Raw genomic sequence first — 22,114 nt, 5'->3', positions numbered from 1 at the left:
GTGGTACTACCGCTTTCGCATTTTTATTTCATACTGATTGGAAAATATCTCTAATTATTATCTTGTGAAGAGAGGGAGGGAGATGCGTAGGAAGTCTGAAAAGTATAGCTAAATTCCCGAATATTCTCAGGTCTTTTTGGGTTTTGAAAATGTACCGTTGCTTGGGATCGAAGCGACCTTGGCTCGGCCGAGGCTAGGGGACAGAAAATAGCCTTGGGCGCAGGCAGGTATTCGAAGATCGCCTTCCGCAGAAATCGTTTGCGAAATGTTATTTATTTTATAATATTTTTCAAGGATTGCAAACTTTTATCAGCGGTATGTTTGTTATTGAGCTAATGTTTGTGATATGAAATTGGTGACGTTTTTATAAAGAAGAGTTTTACCTCATCACACAGTTCTTATTTTAAAAGCCAACATTGCAAAGATCAGATGCTACATTCATCATAATAATAAGTATATATTGTATTTTACTGCAGACAGGAAACATATTCAAATACACTGACAGAAACGCTGTGGCCATGTTTACTCTTTTTAAAGAAGAATTAACGCATGCCATGTGTTAAGACGCGCAAATAACCTACGACGTGAATTGTCCACACTTCATTTAATATGATAATATGACCGAATGATTACACGCATTTAGTTTCAAACAATTGGTACTGCGCCTTTATTGGTATGCGTCAAACACTGTACAATTAGACATTATCTAACTACTTAATGACACGACCTTAAAATGCGTGCCTTCTGCCAGCATTTTTTACGACGATTTTATGACGTCACAACTATTTTGGTCCGATTGTGAATGTCGATTCCGTGTTGAATTATAAATATTTTATTACATAATATAAGTAAAATGTTTGCGTGCGTATAAGCAAATATAATAGTGAATTATGATAATTTCATACTCTAATCACACTATGAGTCGTCTAGCATATTTCACGACATATTAATTTTTAAAAAATCCTGCATTTTTGGGACATAATTTTAATATAATATTATACCAATAAAGGCGTTAGCTACCCGTTCACTAATTAGCTAGGATAGAGTATCTGTAGTAAATACTTTGAAATAATGGTCAGTCAAGAAGGGACCGAATGTGCGTACGTCATTTTTATCATCAACACTGATAACGTAAACAATTAATATATTTGTAGCCCATTCTATAGCGACGTAATATTATTAAAGTTTCAAACCCACTTGTTTGTTGTTGGTGTATTTTGGATTTGTGTTAGTGGAAGTTAGGTCTTATGACATAAATTTAAGTGTATCTAAATCCTATATTATCTATAATTTAACCCATGGGCCTACAACAGATTTTGTTTTTACGAGAAATGGTCAGCCACTTGCTCATCCTATTAAGTCCATACTCTGACCCTACAAAAATTGAAAAATAATATGTGTACATGCCAAACCCAGGATTTAACCTGGGACTGCCGGTGCTTTAGCCCCGCATCCATCGTGGGTGTTAGCTAGTTCATAGCTTTGTTTTAGCGACCCGACAAAATGGTGGACACTTTTTCATCATATTTATCTATTTTAGTTGAATTATAAATATATTCCACTCGTGTGACGTTGTTTTTTTTTTTTTTTTTAATTTTCATGCCATGCCTAAACCAAACTTTAGTCGCTAAAAATATTATTCTATCTATAAAAATCGTATTTTATGTATGATTAAATGGCATTATTTTAGATATTTTATGGATAGATGAGTTTTTTTTGACAAATTATATTCGGTAATGGCTTGGTTTAGCTGGGTTTAAGGTGATAGACATTTTTTTGATAATTTAAAATTTCAACTGTATCAATTAATGAATATTTAGGTATCTGAAAACATTGAAAAGAAAAGTATTTTTTATTTTAAGTCAAAAGTAAACTTGCAATTGTAAAAAATGTTATAAAATGTAAAATTTGTCAAAGGACCCCATCTTATTATTAGGTAGGTAATATTAAGGTATAATTAAAATTGAGTTTATTAAGTTTTCCATATTGTATTTGAGAGATTTTTCACTCATTCATAGTTTTAATATTTTTTATAATTATTTTAAAAACCATGGATTTTTCTAAAAAAATTAATGTGTGCAAGCTTCGTATTTTTGCGCTAGGTGCCTTTGTACATCTATTCTGTACACAAAATTGCTATCGAGGGTAGTTTTTCATTTTTATATCAAAGTATTGGCACGTTTTGTAACAATTACAATAAGTTAGCCGTCTAAACAGTCAAAACTGGCTATTTCGCTATACAATTTAACACAGAGAGGTGCTGTTAAAACATAGCACGTATTGTAACAATTACAACCAACTTCTTGTAATTGTTACAATAAGTGCTAATACTTCGATACAAAACAATGAAAAACTACCCTCGATAGTTGCTGATAGCGGCGGATATCAGTCTTGTGTATAGAATAGATGCGCTTGTAGGTAAAGACATACTTGAATCGTAATACGTGTGACGTCACTAAATACAAAAACAATGTACAACTGTCATCGTATTTTCGTTTATGTCTGTAAATAATTATTGGTGTTATTTAATGTTCTATGGATGCTCCTCTTAGTTTTTAAGAGTGTGCCTTGTTATGGTAATAATAGTTATGTCCAAAGAGATTGGAATTGGTTCAGTCTAAATAAAATGTCAGCCGACGGAAGTTTTTGTTTTGAATGAATGAACCCAACATTTTAGCCGTTTGACAAGTGGAAGGTACCAACCTGCTGAGTATGACGATAGCTTCGTTAAAAACTGTATTTAGTGACAATATGTATTTTATTTTATATATAAATAAAGAAAATCGCAAACCTATTTTGTTGCAATCGTTTTTATTCACACTATCCCATGCATATTAAGTAGCACCTGTTCGCACAAGAAAACTACCTACAACGATATGAGATTCATCATTGTAACCCATTTAGTTAATTCTATCTCCTGTCAGAGCGAAGAAGATGCATTCTCTTTCTTCGCTCGGTATGCTGGTTGCTGGTCATCGTCTGTTATTTGGACTTGGGAGTGAACAAATAAACACCTCTGAATGGTCTAAAACGGCGATTTTTATATTTCGGAAGGCGAGAGGTATATTATTTTAACAATTACAATCTCTGGAAGCCTAAAACTTTTCGCTTTTGATCTCACTTTCAGCGAGACGCGCTTTAGCGCTACAAACTATCTCCTATCATAAAAGCGGTGGACACAAATGAAGCGTTGCATTTTTTTGCGTTCTGACAAACAACGTTGCCGGATATTTTTTTTCTCGTTATCGACCATTAGGTACTATGAGTCAGCTAAGAAATTGTTCCAGCCACTCCAGGCCTCCAGAGGAGTGTGACATTATGTCTTCTTTCAAATAAGAAAAATCGGAGACTTTTTTATAAATTATTGAAGTAGAAGTATTTTTCCAGCAGGTCTATTCTTAACTCTCATCACTTTAGAACGTTTCCATTATTTTCATCGTCCAAATTAATACGGAAGGCATTCCATACATTAAACAGTTATCGGCGGCTATATCCAATTCGTAATACAGCGAAAATTTAGATTGGTAGACATGTCGGTCAAATTCGAATATGTTCGTACTTCTTGTGAAGAGCGAACCTAAGCTGATGAAGCCGAATCAGCTCCGTCTTTTCAGTAACTCGGTAATGAGTCGGAGTTGACGTTTTTACACTTTTTGATTGTAGTACCTATTTTATTGTTTATAAGAATTATAATGATCTATTCAACTATTCATTCTACTTCAACTATTCATAATTTTTTTGTACTAAATATTTTTTTATTGTGACCCTTGGCTTGATAGGTAGTGACACCTAGCTGTTATCAAAAGGCTTTTCTTGGTGTTTATAAATATAAAAAAAGCCGGCCGAACCGTTCCTCTGATCTCTATAAACGATTAAATAAAACACCTTATTTGATTCCCTGCTCAACTACGTTAATGTTTTATCCTTAGGAAAAATCCTTCGCCCGGTGTATAAAAGTAAAGATGTTCAAAGATCCTGAAAAGGGGTAGGTAACAATAAAGTACACGAGATGACGAATGGAAATAAATAATCTAAAAACATAGCGGATTTGTTTTATATAAAATATTTGCAAGTAATAAGCAATAAAATGTTCAGTCATAAGTTTTAATAAAGGAATTAATAACTAAATAATTAAATATGTACCTAGTAACTTATAAAGAAAGTAAGGGATGGACGGATCGTGCTGCGTGGTTGAGATGACGTATGCCTTGAGAAAATAAGCATTAAGAAAATACTGTAATTTATAACTATAATACGCTATGTATTGCATAATTACCGAATAAAGTAATTGATTACAATAATAACTTCATTTTATAAATTCAGTGTTCAGATGGCAAAACCTGATATGTGCACTTTTGTTAATTGTGCAAGAGAGCTATTTTAAATTTTGAGATTGTTTGAATCTTTCTGGTGAATATTCTTTTGTAAATAATATAATGTAACGAAATATTCGAAATGAGTTTTAGATATAGAATAAGTATTTCAAAGTTTTGATTCTTCACGTTTAGTAGAAAAAAGATTTTCCAGATTTTCCAAGTGATCATATGTTTTGCCATCTAATGTTCCAATATGTTGTAATTACATGATAAGATAAACTAACATGATATGTGAGGAAATTGGATATTAAAACCTCAAAAAATAGCTTAAAAATATATATGTTTAATGCTGGACACTAAATAAAAATGTAACATAGGTTCATATTGATAAAGACATTGGCATCAAGGCTGCTAAGTTGCGAGCATCTATATGGGCATACCTTGCATTTATGAGGTTTTTCACCTGTGTGTCATTTCATGGATTTTAAGACTACTAAGTCGCGAGCATCTATATGGGCACACCTTGCATTTAAGAGGTTTTTCACCTGTGTGTCATTTCATGTCTTTTAAGAAAACTAAGTCGCGAGCATCTATATCGGCATTCCTTCCATTTATGAGGTTTTTCACCTGTGTGTGTCATTTCATGTCTTTTAAGATCACTCAGTTGCGAGCATCTATATGGGCATACCTTGCATTTATGAGGTTTTCACCTGTGTGTGTCATTTCATGTCTTTTAAGATGACGAAGTAGCGAGCATCTATATGGGCATTCCTTGCATTTATAAGGTTTTTCACCTGTGTGTGTAAATTTCATGGATTTTAAGACTACTAAGTCGCGAGCATCTATATGGGCATTCCTTGCATTTATGAGGTTTTTCACCGGTGTGCGTCATTTCATGGTTTTTGAGATAACTCAGTCGCGAGCATCTATATAGGCAGAACTTGCATTTATGAGGTTTTTCACCTGTGTGTGTCATTTCATGTCATTTAAGATCATTTAGTTGCGAGCATCTATATGGGCATACCTTGCATTTATGAGGTTTTTCACCTGTGTGTCATTTCATGGATTTTAAGACTACTTAGTCGCGAGCATCTATATGGGCACACCTTGCATTTAAGAGGTTTTTCACCTGTGTGTCATTTCATGTCTTTTAAGAAAACTAAGTCGCGAGCATCTATATCGGCATTCCTTGCATTTATGAGGTTTTTCACCTGTGTGTGTCATTTCATGTCTTTTAAGATGACGAAGTAGCGAGCATCTATATGGGCATTCCTTGCATTTATAAGGTTTTTCACCTGTGTGTGTTATTTCATGGATTTTAAGACTACTAAGTCGCGAGCATCTATATGGGCATTCCTTGCATTTATGAGGTTTTTCACCGGTGTGCGTCATTTCATGGTTTTTGAGATAACTCAGTCGCGAGCATCTATATAGGCAGAACTTGCATTTATGAGGTTTTTCACCTGTGTGTGTCATTTCATGTCTTTTAAGATCATTTAGTTGCGAGCATCTATATGGGCATACCTTGCATTTATGAGGTTTTTCACCTGTGTGTCATTTCATGGATTTTAAGACTACTTAGTCGCGAGCATCTATATGGGCACACCTTGCATTTAAGAGGTTTTTCACCTGTGTGTCATTTCATGTCTTTTAAGAAAACTAAGTCGCGAGCATCTATATCGGCATTCCTTGCATTTATGAGGTTTTTCACCTGTGTGTGTCATTTCATGTCTTTTAAGATGACGAAGTAGCGAGCATCTATATGGGCATTCCTTGCATTTATAAGGTTTTTCACCTGTGTGTGTAATTTCATGGATTTTAAGATTACTAAGTAACAAGCACCTATAAGGGCACACCTTGCATTTATGAGGTTTTTCACCGGTGTGCGTCATTTCATGGTTTTTCAGACTACTTAGTTGCGAGCATATATATGGGCAGAACTTGCATTTATGAGGTTTTTCACCTGTGTGTGTAATTTCATGGATTTTAAGATTACTAAGTGACAAGCATCTATATGGGCACACCTTGCATTTATGAGGTTTTTCACCGGTGTGCGTCATTTCATGGATTTTAATATCACTCAGTTGCGAGCATCTATATGGGCATACCTTGCATTTATGAGGTTTTTCACCTGTGTGTCATTTAATGGATTTTAAGACTACTAAGTCGCGAGCATCTATATGAGCACACCTTGCATTTAAGAGGTTTTTCACCTGTGTGTCATTTCATGTCTTTTAAGAGAACTAAGTCGCGAGCATCTATATCGGCATTCCTTGCATTTATGAGGTTTTTCACCTGTGTGTGTCATTTCATGTCTTTTAAGATCACTTAGTTGCGAGCATCTATATGGGCATACCTTGCATTTATAAGGTTTTTCACCTGTGTGTGTCATTTCATGTCTTTTAAGATGACGAAGTACCGAGCATCTATATGGGCATTCCTTGCATTTATGAGGTTTTTCACCGGTGTGCGTCATTTCATGGATTTTAATATCACTCAGTTGCGAGCATCTATATGGGCATACCTTGCATTTATGAGGTTTTTCATCTGTGTGTCATTTAATGGATTTTAAGACTACTAAGTCGCGAGCATCTATATGAGCACACCTTGCATTTAAGAGGTTTTTCACCTGTGTGTCATTTCATGTCTTTTAAGAGAACTAAGTCGCGAGCATCTATATCGGCATTCCTTGCATTTATGAGGTTTTTCACCTGTGTGTGTCATTTCATGTCTTTTAAGATCACTTAGTTGCGAGCATCTATATAGGCATACCTTGCATTTATAAGGTTTTTCACCTGTGTGTGTCATTTCATGTCTTTTAAGATGACGAAGTAGCGAGCATCTATATGGGCATTCCTTGCATTTATAAGGTTTTTCACCTGTGTGTGTAATTTCATGGATTTTAAGATTACTAAGTAACAAGCACCTATAAGGGCACACCTTGCATTTATGAGGTTTTTCACCGGTGTGCGTCATTTCATGGTTTTTCAGACTTCTTAGTTGCGAGCATCTATATGGGCAGAACTTGCATTTATGAGGTTTTTCACCTCTGTGTGTAATTTCATGGATTTTAAGATTACTAAGTGATAAGCATCTATATGGGCACACCTTGCATTTATGAGGTTTTTCACCGGTGTGCGTCATTTCATGGATTTTAAGACTACTTAGTTGCGAGCATCTATATGAGCATGCCTTGCATTTATGAGGTTTTTCACCTGTGTGTGTTATTTCATGGATTTTAAGACTACTAAGTCGCGAGCATCTATATGGGCATTCCTTGCATTTATGAGGTTTTTCACCGGTGTGCGTCATTTCATGGATTTTAATATCACTCAGTTGCGAGCATCTATATGGGCATACCTTGCATTTATGAGGTTTTTCACCTGTGTGTGTCATTTCATGGTTTTTGAGATAACTCAGTCGCGAGCATCTATATGGGCAGAACTTGCATTTATTAGGTTTTTCACCTGTGTGTGTCATTTCATGTCTTTTAAGATGACTAAGTCGCGAGTATCTATATGGGCATTCCTTGCATTTATAAGGTTTTTCACCTGTGTGTGTCATTTCATGGATTTTAAGATAACTAAGAAACAAGCACCTATAAGGGCACACCTTGCATTTATGAGGTTTTTCACCGGTGTGCGTCATTTCATGGATTTTAGGACTACTTAGTTGCGAGCATCTATATGAGCATGCCTTGCATTTATGAGGTTTTTCACCTGTGTGTGTTATTTTATGGATTTTAAGACTACTAAGTCGCGAGCATCTATATGGGCATTCCTTGCATTTATGAGGTTTTTCACCGGTGTGCGTCATTTCATGGATTTTAATATCACTCAGTTGCGAGCATCTATATGGGCATACCTTGCATTTATGAGGTTTTTCACCTGTGTGTCATTTAATGGATTTTAAGACTACTAAGTCGCGAGCATCTATATGAGCACACCTTGCATTTAAGAGGTTTTTCACCTGTGTGTCATTTCATGTCTTTTAAGAGAACTAAGTCGCGAGCATCTATATCGGCATTCCTTGCATTTATGAGGTTTTTCACCTGTGTGTGTCATTTCATGTCTTTTAAGATCACTTAGTTGCGAGCATCTATATGGGCATACCTTGCATTTATAAGGTTTTTCACCTGTGTGTGTCATTTCATGTCTTTTAAGATGACGAAGTAGCGAGCATCTATATGGGCATTCCTTGCATTTATAAGGTTTTTCACCTGTGTGTGTAATTTCATGGATTTTAAGATTACTAAGTAACAAGCACCTATAAGGGCACACCTTGCATTTATGAGGTTTTTCACCTGTGTGTGTAATTTCATGGATTTTAAGATTACTAAGTGATAAGCATCTATATGGGCACACCTTGCATTTATGAGGTTTTTCACCGGTGTGCGTCATTTCATGGATTTTAAGACTACTTAGTTGCGAGCATCTATATGAGCATGCCTTGCATTTATGAGGTTTTTCACCTGTGTGTGTTATTTCATGGATTTTAAGACTACTAAGTCGCGAGCATCTATATGGGCATTCCTTGCATTTATGAGGTTTTTCACCGGTGTGCGTCATTTCATGGATTTTAATATCACTCAGTTGCGAGCATCTATATGGGCATACCTTGCATTTATGAGGTTTTTCACCTGTGTGTGTCATTTCATGGTTTTTGAGATAACTCAGTCGCGAGCATCTATATGGGCAGAACTTGCATTTATTAGGTTTTTCACCTGTGTGTGTCATTTCATGTCTTTTAAGATGACTAAGTCGCGAGTATCTATATGGGCATTCCTTGCATTTATAAGGTTTTTCACCTGTGTGTGTCATTTCATGGATTTTAAGATAACTAAGAAACAAGCACCTATAAGGGCACACCTTGCATTTATGAGGTTTTTCACCGGTGTGCGTCATTTCATGGTTTTTAAGACTACTTAATTGCGAGCAGCTATATGAGCAAATCTTGCATTTATGAGGTTTTTCACCAGTATGTGCCATTTTATCTGCGTTGAGATGATCTAGTTGAGAGAATATACTTTCTTCGTTTTGATCAGAAATCACGCCCGTGTGAACCATTTTGTGACTTTTTAGAGCACTTTCGCATCCAAAAACTGCGTTACAAAAGCTGCAAATCAAGTTACGTGAAAAATGTACTACTCTTCTCAGATTAAGTCTAAGTTCCTTCGGAGTCTCTCGTTCTGAGATTTCTCCTTTAATGTTTTGTTCATCTATCGTCACTTCTGAATACTGTATCATTTTATCTTGGATTCCATCAGGCGAGAATTGTCGACGACTGTATATATCGAGATGACTTGACGTGAAAACGCCTTTAGTAGAAACCTAGAAAACAAAAATAATCGAAGTCAATATTATTTATTAAATTAGATTTTAAACTGTTCCATTTGAGCAATTTTTTCGAAGCTTTTGGCTTTCGCGTCTTCAGACATTATAAGTGACGTGAGAATGAAAATGCCGATAAGAAATGGTAATAGTACCGTCATAGATATTAAATACAAACAATGTTACGGAACGATCCATAAATAGTTTTTAAAAAACTGCACCTACATGTAACATCAAAAGAAAATTCACAAAATAAACAATGACACGATTGTGGTACTACTCTTGGAAATATGTATAAATCTATTATAGTTTCGAATGCAACATTTTAGATTGATGTGAATAAGATAGTTTCACTTTAGCGTGTTTATTTCTAAAATTTCTTGATAAAATAATTTAAGATGCCAGAATAACGTACATACTATGAGGCAGTTTTGCACCCTGTTCGAAAAAAAAATTTAAACTTCGTGTAGTAACTAGTAATTTCTGTGTCAGTGTGTTATTGGAGAGTGTGCATACTGTCGGAAGATGCTAAAAGGCGTAACCAATGTCACAAACAATATTCAAATTGAGAGAGTTTATAATATTCAAATTTCATCAAGCGACCTCGTTCAAAAGTATAAACAATGTTTTAATATTTACTAGAACGATCGTATCTTGGCTACGGTTATAAAGTGTTGTATTCAGTGTTACAGACTATACCGGGGTTCGGGGACGTAGATTTATACCTGAGCGTAGTTATGCACAAATCAGCCAAGCCACAATTTTGAAAAAAATGAGTTATTGTGATTTCCATAATCTCACACGTTTGTTTTACGTTCTGCGCAAATCAGCCAAGCTGCTGTCATACAAACATCTCATATAAATGCGTTTTAAAGATTTTGCAAATGGCAGAATATGGCATTTTTGATTTGCATAAAGCAACCAAGCTGCTGTCATACAAAAATGTCATATAAATGCGTTCTAAAACAATGAAATATTCGTTCTGCAAAAAGCAGCCAAATGATAATATTATGTACTTACGTAAATTTTTAAAATCGTGACTGTAAGGTGTGTTTTTCTACATTCAATTAATAAACATTATTTTCTCTATTACATTATATGTTTTTTATTTTATTATATATAATATAATATACAGATTTTTCATATAAAAAATAGTGCCAGGCAGCTAAATATTGATGTATAATTTACAAGTTTTCGAATTATTTTCAGAATTTTGAAATTCCCATAATAATTTAGTAACTTAGAAGGTTAATTTTTAAAGAAAATAAACAAAAATAAAGACTTTTCTTACAAAAATAAGAGATGGCTGCATTCTGCAGAATGCACATTCTAAAAAAATCATTTTACTCAAAACACCTGGACTGCTAAACAGCAAAATTTCATATATTATATGCTTTTATCTCTTCAAAGTTATACAAAATTATATATATATATATATATAATATCTATCATTCAAAAAGTATACACAGTATACGGAGGCTTTACTGATTTAAAGAAACACAATTTACATAAAAGTGCTTCTATCTCTGTTTGAGGTTTGTGTGACTCGGCTGCTTTGTGCATAACTACGCTCACCTGAAAGTGCGGGAACGAATTCATATTCAAATTTCATCAAGCGGTCTCGATCAACAGTATAAACAAAGTTTTAATATATCATACTTTTGAATTCGTGAGGGCACGCAGACTGAGCGTTGTATAGGGACAGCAGTTATCCAAGGAGCGACACTCTCAAGAAGGAATGAATCGGTTAATATAATTTACACATATAAAATGTTATATCATACATATCTATCTTTATCTGGTCTGAGCGAAACAGTAAGTCGTAATTTAAAATAACTCAATGATAAATCCTTTTTGTTTTGCTGAAATGAACTATTCTGATAAATTTATTCGTCAATGAAAAACACTAATAAGTTATGTATTCATTTGTTGATGATATTGTATAGATTGATTTGATAGAATTTCGTAAACGTAAAGTGCCTGAAAACGTGCATGGATTTACTTGCAACAATAGTGTGTATTTTAAACTATCGCGATAATAATTATTTACACGTAAAAGGGCTGACTGTCTCTCCAATCTCATTTTTCATGCGTATGCGAGACGCGATGAAATCATCGTTTTGGTGATCTTTGCCAGATTCAGACAGGTTCGGACAAGTTTGTAGATAATAGGTAGACGTAAAAATATTCTATGCGGTGTAGTTCGTATTTCTTTCGGCAGGTTCGCCACTATCGTTACATTTCACATGCGCACACCTACGCACCTCTAATTTTTACGTGAACATTCAGAACCTTCTGAACTCTTATGATACAGCATGCAATCTTGCATCTTGCACGATAATGCGAGTTTACGTATAGGTACCTGTTCTTGTTACGCCCGCGATAATACGTACTGTCAGCAGTTTACCCATGCACGTGTAAGCGGGGTATAAGAGGCAGTTTAGCAAAAGTGACTTATTACGTAGGTAGGTCCAACAATCTTTCACGGACTTAGATTAGGAAAGCTTACAAGATCATAGATTAATTCAAGAAAATATTAGTAAGAACCTATGTGTAATCACAAAACAGATAAAATTTTGTGTTTCCGGTGGGTCTATTCTATACGCAAGGCGGTATCGGCTGCTATCGAAGGTAGTATGTTTGGTTCTTTGTTTACGTTATGTATATATAATTATTTATCAAATAAGTATATCATGTAATTTTGGTGCATGTCCCCCACAAGCTCAGGGGGGTGGCGTGGCAGGTCAAGCAGATAAGTGAGATAAACGCATATTACAAATTTGCCCTAATAGCCAAAAAAGTTGCCTGCGGCGCTGATATACTTCGCTGGCATTAATATTTTAACACATACGATTGTGTGATACAATTTATTAATATTGTGTCAATGTTCGACAAATACTTTATTATTGTTTATCCGACAACTTACCATAATTCATGTGGATGTATTAATAAATACAAAAAAATCGCTAAACATAGAATCAATACGATTAATTTTATCTCGAACACCATTCGAAAAACGCTATGTTGAAGTATAACATTGTCTTTAACCTTAGCGATAGGTAGCGGGAAACCGAAGATTCTGGCCTCAAGTCCATGGTTTGGTGTATAAATTGTATTACGTGTGGTGTTCCGCGGAATTCTGGGAAGACCTTTAGTGTGCCGTGGGTGAGAAAATGTTGCGGAGCACTGGTCTAAACTGACAAAAAGTGCTCTGTTTAAACAGCCCCTCTCTTGGCTGTGTTAACTTTTAGAGTGAGATAGTTTAGGCGGCTAACCTATTGTAACAATTGTAATACCTTAATGCATAAATTCCATAAACTATCGTCGATAGCTGAATGTTTACTTAATAATCAATGGGAAGTATATTATTTTGTAGGTGCATAATAACATTATTTGTGATTTATTTTAAAACAAGTGCAAAAAATGAACACTACTTATCGGCGGCAATATCTCAAAAAATAGGGGGTCATTTTTAGTCTGTTTATCAAAGGCGGTACTGTGCCAAGGGACGTCACTTCATGTTCAATCTATTTACATAGACACAATAGTTTCTTGTGTAAATTACAAATAAAATCATATATATAAGAAGCCAACTATATACATTATATCAGCGGCGGAGGGTGGAAGTAGGCTGTTAAGAGTCGACTTAATTGGTGCATATTAAAGTTTTTCAGTCAAAGGTTTTTGTTTTCTTTGATCTAAGACTACAATGTGTAGATAGTGATTGTTAGTTTTTAAAAGTTTAGTTCAATAAAAACAAAAACGAATGACTAGAAAAGTTCAATGTAAACTATTTATGGCGGATCTTCACAGCCTATCTCCACCCCTCGCTACTGATGGCTGATACGACTGGCAGGAATATTATGGGGATTTATTGAAATGTTAAACGTCAACCTTCGATAGAAATCGGCGAATAGAGAAGCAAATGTTACAATATATAAACTTGAATGTACCCCATGTCCTGGTGTGTAATCTGAATGCGAACATCCGGGTTGAGGATCTTCATCAGAAAATGGTGTCATTTCGTCTTCAGTGAACTCATGCTTTATGTCAGTCTCAGTGACACCCGTCGCAGCCAACTGAAAAAAACAACGTTTATATAACATGTTGTCAATATGTACATATTATTATTATAACTAATTAAAATATTATAATCTAGGTGGAAGTAGGCTGTTCAGATCCGACATAAATAGTGCACACTAAGCATATACCTACTTATTTATTTTCATTAAACTAAGAATACAAACTGCAGATGTTGCTGGGTAGTTTTTAAAATTCTATTAAACCCTGCCTAAACTAAACCATAATATTTTAGTTATGCTATGGGCGATTCGACAAAAATAGTGCACAATTTTCAGTCATATCTATTTTGGTTAAATTAATAATATAATAAATCACAGATGGTGTCTAACCAAAATTATTCTATTAACAAAATATCTAAAATAATATTGAATGCATGAATGGCATAACTTTAAATATTTTATTGATATAAGAATATTACGGCTTCGTTTACGCTGGATGCAGCATTATCACACACTAAGGTTGGGTTAGGTTAGATTAGGTAAGGTAGGTTATGTTTAGTCTAAAAAGAAAGTTATGAAAGGCACTATTACCTGTATTTCTTGAATTAAAGTTTAATATCATCGTAATGTTCCTACATATTTTGTCAAAAACACAGCATTATAATTTAATCTTATTCTTATCGTTGTTATTCCATATTAATGGTTGTTAGGTGACCCTATCTAACATGTCACAAATGTATCGTAACTGTCAAATAGTATAATCGAGTCATTTTTTGAAACAACATTTATGTCATCGTATGTTCCTACGCTGTTTGTAAAAAAGCAACATATTATTATTACACACCAATCGTTGTTATTTCCGATCTAAAAAAATCAGTTTCAAAAAACAAACCTCGAAATTGCAACTTGAAACGTCGGCATTCTCTTGCTTTATATGAGTGCGAACTTCCGGGCTGATTGGGTGGCTAGTCTGCGTATCAAACAAAGGCTTGCCTTCTTCTTCAGACTGTTCTCCATCACATTCTCGCGTTACGTCCATTGTAATTGTAAATATGTCAGGAAGAACGTGACAAACAGGATCCATCCAAGGTACATTAATTTTAGAGAAGTGTTGCCAGAATACGCTATTATTTATTATCAATGGCCGACATTCTGAGACATATATTCCGTGGAAGCGATCAAACAATAAACTGTGTTTTATTGGATTTAAGTTATGTACCTACTATTCTATTTGAGAAGTTTTTTTCCACTCGGGTTTTGCGTTTCGATATTTACAAGCAATAGGTACTAAACTCGTATTCACCAATGTCAAAAAATACACACTAATGCAGTGGCGCACCCAGGGAGGGGGGGGGCCAAGGGGCCCTGGCACCCCCCAAAATTATCAGAATGATTTTAAACATTGAAATTGAAAGCCGATAAACTTTACTTTTGGGCTTAGACAAATAAAAACACGGCAAAAAAAAGATTTGTAATTCTCCAGCACCCTTTTTAGAAAAATTTCTTAGATTTTAATTTCTAACACAAAAATTTCGAAACACTAATGTCAGGTTTTTTTAGAAACCCAATCCCTAATGGAACTGTCTCTCGGTGTTCACCCGGTGAACACCGAGATTCCCGAATTCCGGAGTGGTATAGGTAATGGCTGGGGAGTGCTGACAGGGCTCTAGCCTGGGGGCCCGGGCTGTGGGGGGCCCGGCGTGTCGGGTTGACCAGATAAGTGAGATAAACACACATCATACATTAGCTTTAATAGCAAAAAAGTCGCCTGCGGCGCTATTATCCTTTATGGCCATGAAAATTTTCAATTATATAATTGTGCAATATATTTTTTGATTATTATGTGTCGATACTCGGCAGCTCCATTATTAAAGTAAATATATTAAAAATCGCCAATAATTCACTGTATGAGTACCCTTAATTTGAACTAAAACACAATTTGAAAAACGTTAATGTAGTGTTTCACACTGCCTTTAATCTTCGCGGTAGGTAGGGGGCCCGCCAAATATCATATCCTGAGGGCCCGTTTCAGGATGTGGGGACCATGGTGTAGGTACACCGAGTGCAATAGACAAAAAGCCGATAAACGAGAAATTAGGGTGTGAAGAAGAAAAAGATGCTATGGGATTAATTTACATTATCCTCCTTGGGCCCCCCCAATATTAAATCCTGGGTGCGCCACTGCACTAATGTATAGGTACCTGCACTGTTATTTTCAACCTTTATATTAAATCAGATCTATTAATACAATAAAGTTGGGACACTTTATTGCCTACCCATTCAGTCAAGGATCAAAAGTAAGTATAACAAATAAGACATTGTCAAAGGGCCATGTCTTAATACTTTGCCTTGTTTTTCCGTGCATGGTGCAAATCACACCCAAATTTAATGTCCGTGACCCTGGCTCAAAATACGGGTGGCATTTGGTTTGTATTGCACTGACAGATGTCTTCTTTGCCACGTTAAAGATTATTATTGTAATATTTAACAACGTCTTTAGAAGAAAACTTGAAAATAGAAAAATGCAGATGGGCATTTTGCCATTTGAATTTTGAGATGCGCTGGTTTCGTTATGATTGAGGAAATGCTCATTTTCATTTTTCTGCATTGTTTTGTTTTGACAACAAAACATACAAATACTTCATTCATATTATTGAAGTGTGTCAAGTGTTATTGTACCTATTCAGCGCCATCTTTAGATAATTCAAGCCTGAGCATATCTTTTTGCACAAGCAACAAGTGGTCCACTGTACAGCTGTCAAAATTAGATCCCTGATTGCTTGACATATTGATTCTCCCTTTCTCGTTTCAAATTGAATTAAGTTTAAAAATCTCAAATCACAAATATTATTAATAAATCAGGTATAAATAATATACATTCCCGTAATTCATTAGATGTCAAAATCAGACTAGTCCTTCACAAAAAAACCGGTGGTAAATCAATTTCCAAAAAATATGTAGCATTGATCTAGGTATGCATGACATTTGTAGGTGTATTAATGATAGTGTATTATTTATCACGTAACTATTCAAATCAAACTTTCCCTGTGTGAACACGACAGACGCGTCAGTATAAGCACTTTATAGAACAATAACAGGTCATCCATAGACAATAACGGCGGAAAAAATAGGATCAGTCGTTGTGAATTAACGGCTTTTTACTTGAGTCGGTAATGACCTATTATATTAGTTTCGACGGAAAATAGTTTTCAGTATTGTGGCAACACTTTTCTAACATTAACAAATGGATCCTGTCCGTCAAGTAACACGTGGCTTCTGGAATATATACCCTTAACATGGATTTACAGCAAGAATGTGCTAGAGAACACTCCGATATAGAAGGCAAGTCTTTGTCTGACACGCTGACTAGCCATGCAAACAAACTGGACCCTCGCTTTCATGTAACGCAAGAGAATGCGGACGTTTCAAGTTGCAATTTCGAGGTTAGTTTTTGGAAACTAAATTCCTTTTCAATCACTTTAGATTGAGAATAACAATGATTAGTTTATTATTGTAAACTTTGGCTTTTTTACTTACTATGTAGGAACATAAGGTGATATTAAACATTGTTTCAAATAATTACATGTTTATACAAATTGACAGCTGTGATACATACGTGTGATATAAGTTAGGTTATCTACTAATCTATGTTAAATATAATTATTATACATCGTTGTATGGACGTTTAGTGAACTGAAACTTTACTGGTTTTACTGTGTTAACAAAATGTAATAATGCTTCTTTCAGTACCTTATAGCGGAACTCTCTGATAAAACATGTGATAATCAACCAGCTGTCGTCAAGCGCGAGATCATTGAAGATATACCACACCCATTATATGATGATGAATACCCTCAACCGGGTTGTTCATATTCAGATTACAGGCCAATACATCAGGTACGTTCAATTGTACGTAGGTATATGTGCCGTTTTCTTCCCTTGATGCCGTCTTATATTGAAGGTTTGAATTTATAATGCATCTTTGAAACTTCATAAGGAACTATTATAGGTACCTAATATAATTCAGTCAAACATGTTTCATTTATTGATTGCGGAGTAGATTCGAGTTATTGGCGATTGCTAAAACAGATATTTTGAGACAGTATTGAGTAGGTATATAAATCTATTGTTAAATCACTTAAGTATATTTAAATATGGTGATTTATACATCACAATCATTCGAATGTTAAGCAATAATTAATGTGATTATTTGTAAATATAATTAATCGCCCGTGAGCCCTTTTTAGGTAGGTAATATAAAACTACTTGCAGCCATAAAATACCCTAAACGGAAGCAATATCTACGTGAAATGGAGTGAGAATAGACCAATTCTATTTTCAAAACTTTTTGTAACAAATTAGTGGGTACTGTTCGGTTATCAACCTAATCTAACTTAAACTAACCCGAACTAACAAATAATCCAGTATATCGGGCATTTTCAAAATGTGTTTTCCGCTGTATTCCTGATAACCGAACAGCAATTAATTACCTAAAATAACTATTAAACGTCAGAGTGACAGTTGGTACTTTAAAAATAAAAAACGATAAATAATTACATAATTTTGTAATATAAGTTAAAATATATAGAAATAAACCAACGGTGCTTCAATAGGCGGCCCATTTTCTTACGTGTCTAAGATAACAAGATAATTAAGAGCTAGTCGAAGAGTCTAGGTTGTCGCAAGTTTTGTTTTGTTACGCGAAAGAAGTATAACTTCTAACGTGCGTACAAAAGTACACACACACTTTTTTTTAAATTGTCTGACATTGAAATTAAATATATTTCGAATTTTACTGATCATTAAGTTATTTTTATTGTTCTCTTTTATTTCTCTATGTTTTATATTATTTTTATTGATTTTTTATTTCTATAATAAAACAATTTTTATATAAAACACTAATTTTAATAAAATTTTATATGAAAAGGAGCATTTGGTTTTTTTCTATTAAAACCATGAAGCCGCATATGCAAGTTTGTTCGTCAATTCTCAAACTATATGGCCGCAACTGCAAAAATCCACAATATAATTTAAAAAAAAATATTTTTATATTTAAGAGCTACAGTAGAGAAGTACACAAAATTTTTCTAACATGGTACAATTTTTTGCAGCCTACTGCAATTAATTAAATTGTAGTTAATTATTTTACATTCAAACTCAAATTACACAATATCATGTGATTTGCAGTTACGACCCTATAGATCTCAATGTGCGATATGTTTACAAAATGAAGATTAAAGTACGCAATGTGCTGCAGTTAGCTGGAATGTCTTTGGTGAGTATACATACACTTGCCAAATGCAGTCGTACATTGGTGGTCACTGAAAGCAGAGGATGCAGCTGTGGCAGGTCTTATCCAGAAATGGGTTGACTCTGGCTGATCATAATGGTGGTACTGTTACATAATATTATTGATCATGTTGTTATTTTCAGGAGTGTGAAGACAGCCTGATAAATACAAGGTCAGAGAATGATATTGAGGATGTCATCATCATATAATGCAATTCAATTCGCCAAATCAATAATGAGAATCCTCAACCCGGCTCCTCCAATCGACAATACAGCCCAGTAGACCAGGTACGTTTATTTACAGGTTCACTATTAACACAACTTTTAAACATTTTTTTTTATATTCGAAACATCGATATCTACATGGCATTTAAATTTATATGGTTACCGCAATTATTCTTAAGGAAGAAAATTCTCCAAGCGCTATATAGACGGATTGGGATTTAACTGTATGTTTATACCGTAATTTTTATCTCAGTCTTACGGCCAGTCAGCTTAGTCTGATTAGGTCTGACCATTTTGATCATACGGGCCCTCAATTTTGAAACTAAGCACTTTACACTATCAAGATTCGTTTCTAATGTAAATTGTGGTTATCTATAAGTCTTATCTTGTTAATCTATTTTAGTAAAGGTACCGTTTGAAGTATTCTCCTTTATTTTTAATTAATCTCTGTGAACTCTGAATAAATATTAAACCTGGAACTATTTCTATTTTATAAATTAGATATCCTATACATGTTTATTTTTTGGTTAATTTCATACGTACACCAGTGTGCTTATTTCAGATTTTAATAGTTTTTTAGTACCTAATAATAATTGTAATTGTGATATATCGAGTAGGTTTATAGAAAGTGTTAAATGACATTACAATTATATTGTACACGATGGAGTTAAAGTTCTGAAAAATCACTGTTTCTGATAGGAAACGCGTTTTATAAAATGATATAAGTATCAATAGTAATTATGATTATGTCAAGCTTTTTAAGATTGTACTAGATTTAAATTGAAGTATGTTCGGGACTCCAAAATTTGAAGTAAAAACGTAGGTTATGTAGTGATACAGAGAGGAAGGAGAGAACTCACATGTAGGCTGGTGGGATCCTTCATCAGCATCACTTAGACCAGGGGGAAAGGTGTGACATCATAGGACATAAATATAACACAGAAACTTCGATTCAAAACCTCCGCGCGGAGAATATATTTAATTACACTAAATTATACAAGCGTGGGTTGTAATAACATTAGGGTGGACATCGATTGTTTTACATTATTAATTACACTTAAAGGAGTCTTAGATTTAGCTATCGCACAGTCACTATGTGGGAGCACGTGTTTGAACACATTAGCCAAACTGGCGCGACAGCGTTTTATCGAGGACGCGACGCGTGGTTTTGAGGTGGTTATAGGGATTATTATTAACACAATAACGGGGAAAGAGATTCACTTATTTATCATATTGAGACAAGCGTCTTTTTGCACTTCGCGTTGAGGAGGGCCGGCCAGGCCACGCCGAGCGCGTGGTCCTAGACACCTACCACTCTCCCGGGAGAATTTGTACTGCCAGCAATTATCTACGACGGATCTATGGGGGGTGAGACAGCGGGGGGGGGGGGGTGAAAAGGGAAGGCGTTCGGTCAAGTCAAAACCTAACGGTGATTTTTTTTCTGTCACTCGGCCGAGCGACGATTTCGCCGGTAGGTACAGTTTTTTTTTGCCCATTGAGAGTGCTATTGTTTACTTAGCTTTGTCAGAGATTCTAAACATTCGTCAGGGGCAATGGTGTTTTTGATTAAATCGCTGATCTGGAATTTGAAACTGTCGGGCACCAGGGCCTTCCTTTTTCTTTTGGTGGCAGTAGGTACCAATTTATACCACCGAGTACCATAGTCCGCTTTAATCGATCGATTCAAGTACAAGCCTAAGCATTCGGAAACTAGCCGTCAACAAGTGGTATTACCTCTCCTGCGACTCCTACTGCTGACTTATCATTATTTTATAGTAGTGATGGTGAACATATGCCACGTGACTGTTTTAAAGAGAAAAAAATATTACGTAATATAATAATAAAAAAAAATACAAAAAGTGATACAAATAAATATCATCATAAGCCGGGGTCAATCCACTGCTGGATGAAGGCCTCCCCAAGCTTTCTCCAACTCTCTCGGTCCTGTGTCGTTCGCTGCCACGTATTTCCGCCGAACTTTACCAGTTCGTCAATCCAGCGGCTTTTAGGGCGACCCTGTGGCCGTTTCGTCTTCTTCGAACTCTAGAAGTTTGGCGTTGCTGGATAATGTTCTCACGTTATAGGTGGCAATGGTCATTGGTAGGCAGCCGTTACCGTCTTTCCGCGGATTCTTAGCACCCTCTGCCTTCCCTTGCTGATTGCTGCCGTGATCAGTGTCAGGTTGGCCTCCGGGCCGAGATTTTTGTTTTTGTTGTTCTTGTTCCACATTGGTATTTGGACATAACACACCACGCTGTCGAATCGAAACTGATTGATTTCGTTTTCGCTGAATTTTTGCAATTTGCAATAAAGACGAACTTATCAAGAAAGTGTTCCCGAACATCATTGCTCACCACAAAAAGCACAATTGGTTGAGTGAACGAGCATTCTTGCGGCAAACAACAAAGATGTGGATACTTAAACTTCACAATTCAAAATCAAATCGTTGGTCCACTGCATTCCTTCAAATCTACCGACTGTGTAACAAACGAAGACAAAGCAACTAACTATCCAACTGAATTTTTAAAGTCATTGGATCTGCCTGGCTTGCTACCGCACAATTTACAACTGAAGGATGGCTCAGTAGTCATCATGCTTTGAAATCTGAACCAACAAAAACTACGTAACATAACGCGTTTGGTGGTGAGTTAGTTGTCAATGCCGTAATAATCTTTTTCTAAATAAATAAATAAATAAAATAAAACTCATGGGCAACGTGATTCACGTGACGATAATCAAAGGAATGTTCAAAGGTGAGGAAGTTCTCAATCCGAGAATTTCGATGATCTCAACTGATATGCCATTCGAGTTTAAACGAATTCAATTTTCAATTCGTCTTGCATTCGGCATGACGATCAACAGATTACGAGGCCAATCCTTGCGTGTTTGTGGCCTGAATCTATAAAATAAATGTTTCTCTCACGGTCAATTG

The 22,114-nt window shown here is 35.2% G+C and overlaps 3 protein-coding genes across 3 annotated transcripts in view; 2 read left to right on the top strand and 1 right to left on the bottom strand.

Annotated features, from left to right (window-relative positions):
- LOC147077495 (uncharacterized) overlaps nucleotides 1–22,114 on the top strand; it is a 394,824-nt gene that overhangs the window by 37,383 nt on the left and 335,327 nt on the right. The window lies entirely within an intron of this gene.
- LOC147077500 (uncharacterized) overlaps nucleotides 1–22,114 on the bottom strand; it is a 197,535-nt gene that overhangs the window by 23,028 nt on the left and 152,393 nt on the right. The window lies entirely within an intron of this gene.
- Nucleotides 16,964–21,018, top strand: LOC147077502 (uncharacterized). The gene is made up of 4 exons (XM_085940864.1): nucleotides 16,964–17,111; nucleotides 17,416–17,565; nucleotides 19,102–20,013; nucleotides 20,818–21,018. The coding sequence occupies exons 1-3, from the start codon at nucleotides 16,965–16,967 to the stop codon at nucleotides 19,165–19,167; spliced, it is 363 nt and encodes a 120-aa protein (XP_085796990.1). The 5' UTR covers nucleotide 16,964; the 3' UTR covers nucleotides 19,168–20,013; nucleotides 20,818–21,018.

The sequence above is a fragment of the Rhyacophila brunnea genome, unplaced genomic scaffold, assembly GCF_057557595.1.
Source record: "Rhyacophila brunnea isolate RB1 unplaced genomic scaffold, BYU_Rbru_1.0 scaffold_13, whole genome shotgun sequence".
NCBI classification, from domain to species: domain Eukaryota; kingdom Metazoa; phylum Arthropoda; class Insecta; order Trichoptera; family Rhyacophilidae; genus Rhyacophila; species Rhyacophila brunnea.
This window is presented reverse-complemented; position numbering and strand designations above follow the sequence as displayed.

What these genes read in the sequence shown, in the direction of transcription:
- LOC147077502 (XM_085940864.1), top strand. Translation starts at nt 16,965, where the DNA reads ATGGATTTACAGCAAGAATGTGCTAGAGAACACTCCGATATAGAAGGC. An exon ending in TTTCAAGTTGCAATTTCGAG is followed by an intron (nt 17,112 to 17,415) that starts GTTAGTTTTTGG and finishes TGCTTCTTTCAG; the next exon opens with TACCTTATAGCGGAACTCTC. An exon ending in ATTACAGGCCAATACATCAG is followed by an intron (nt 17,566 to 19,101) that starts GTACGTTCAATT and finishes TGTTATTTTCAG; the next exon opens with GAGTGTGAAGACAGCCTGAT.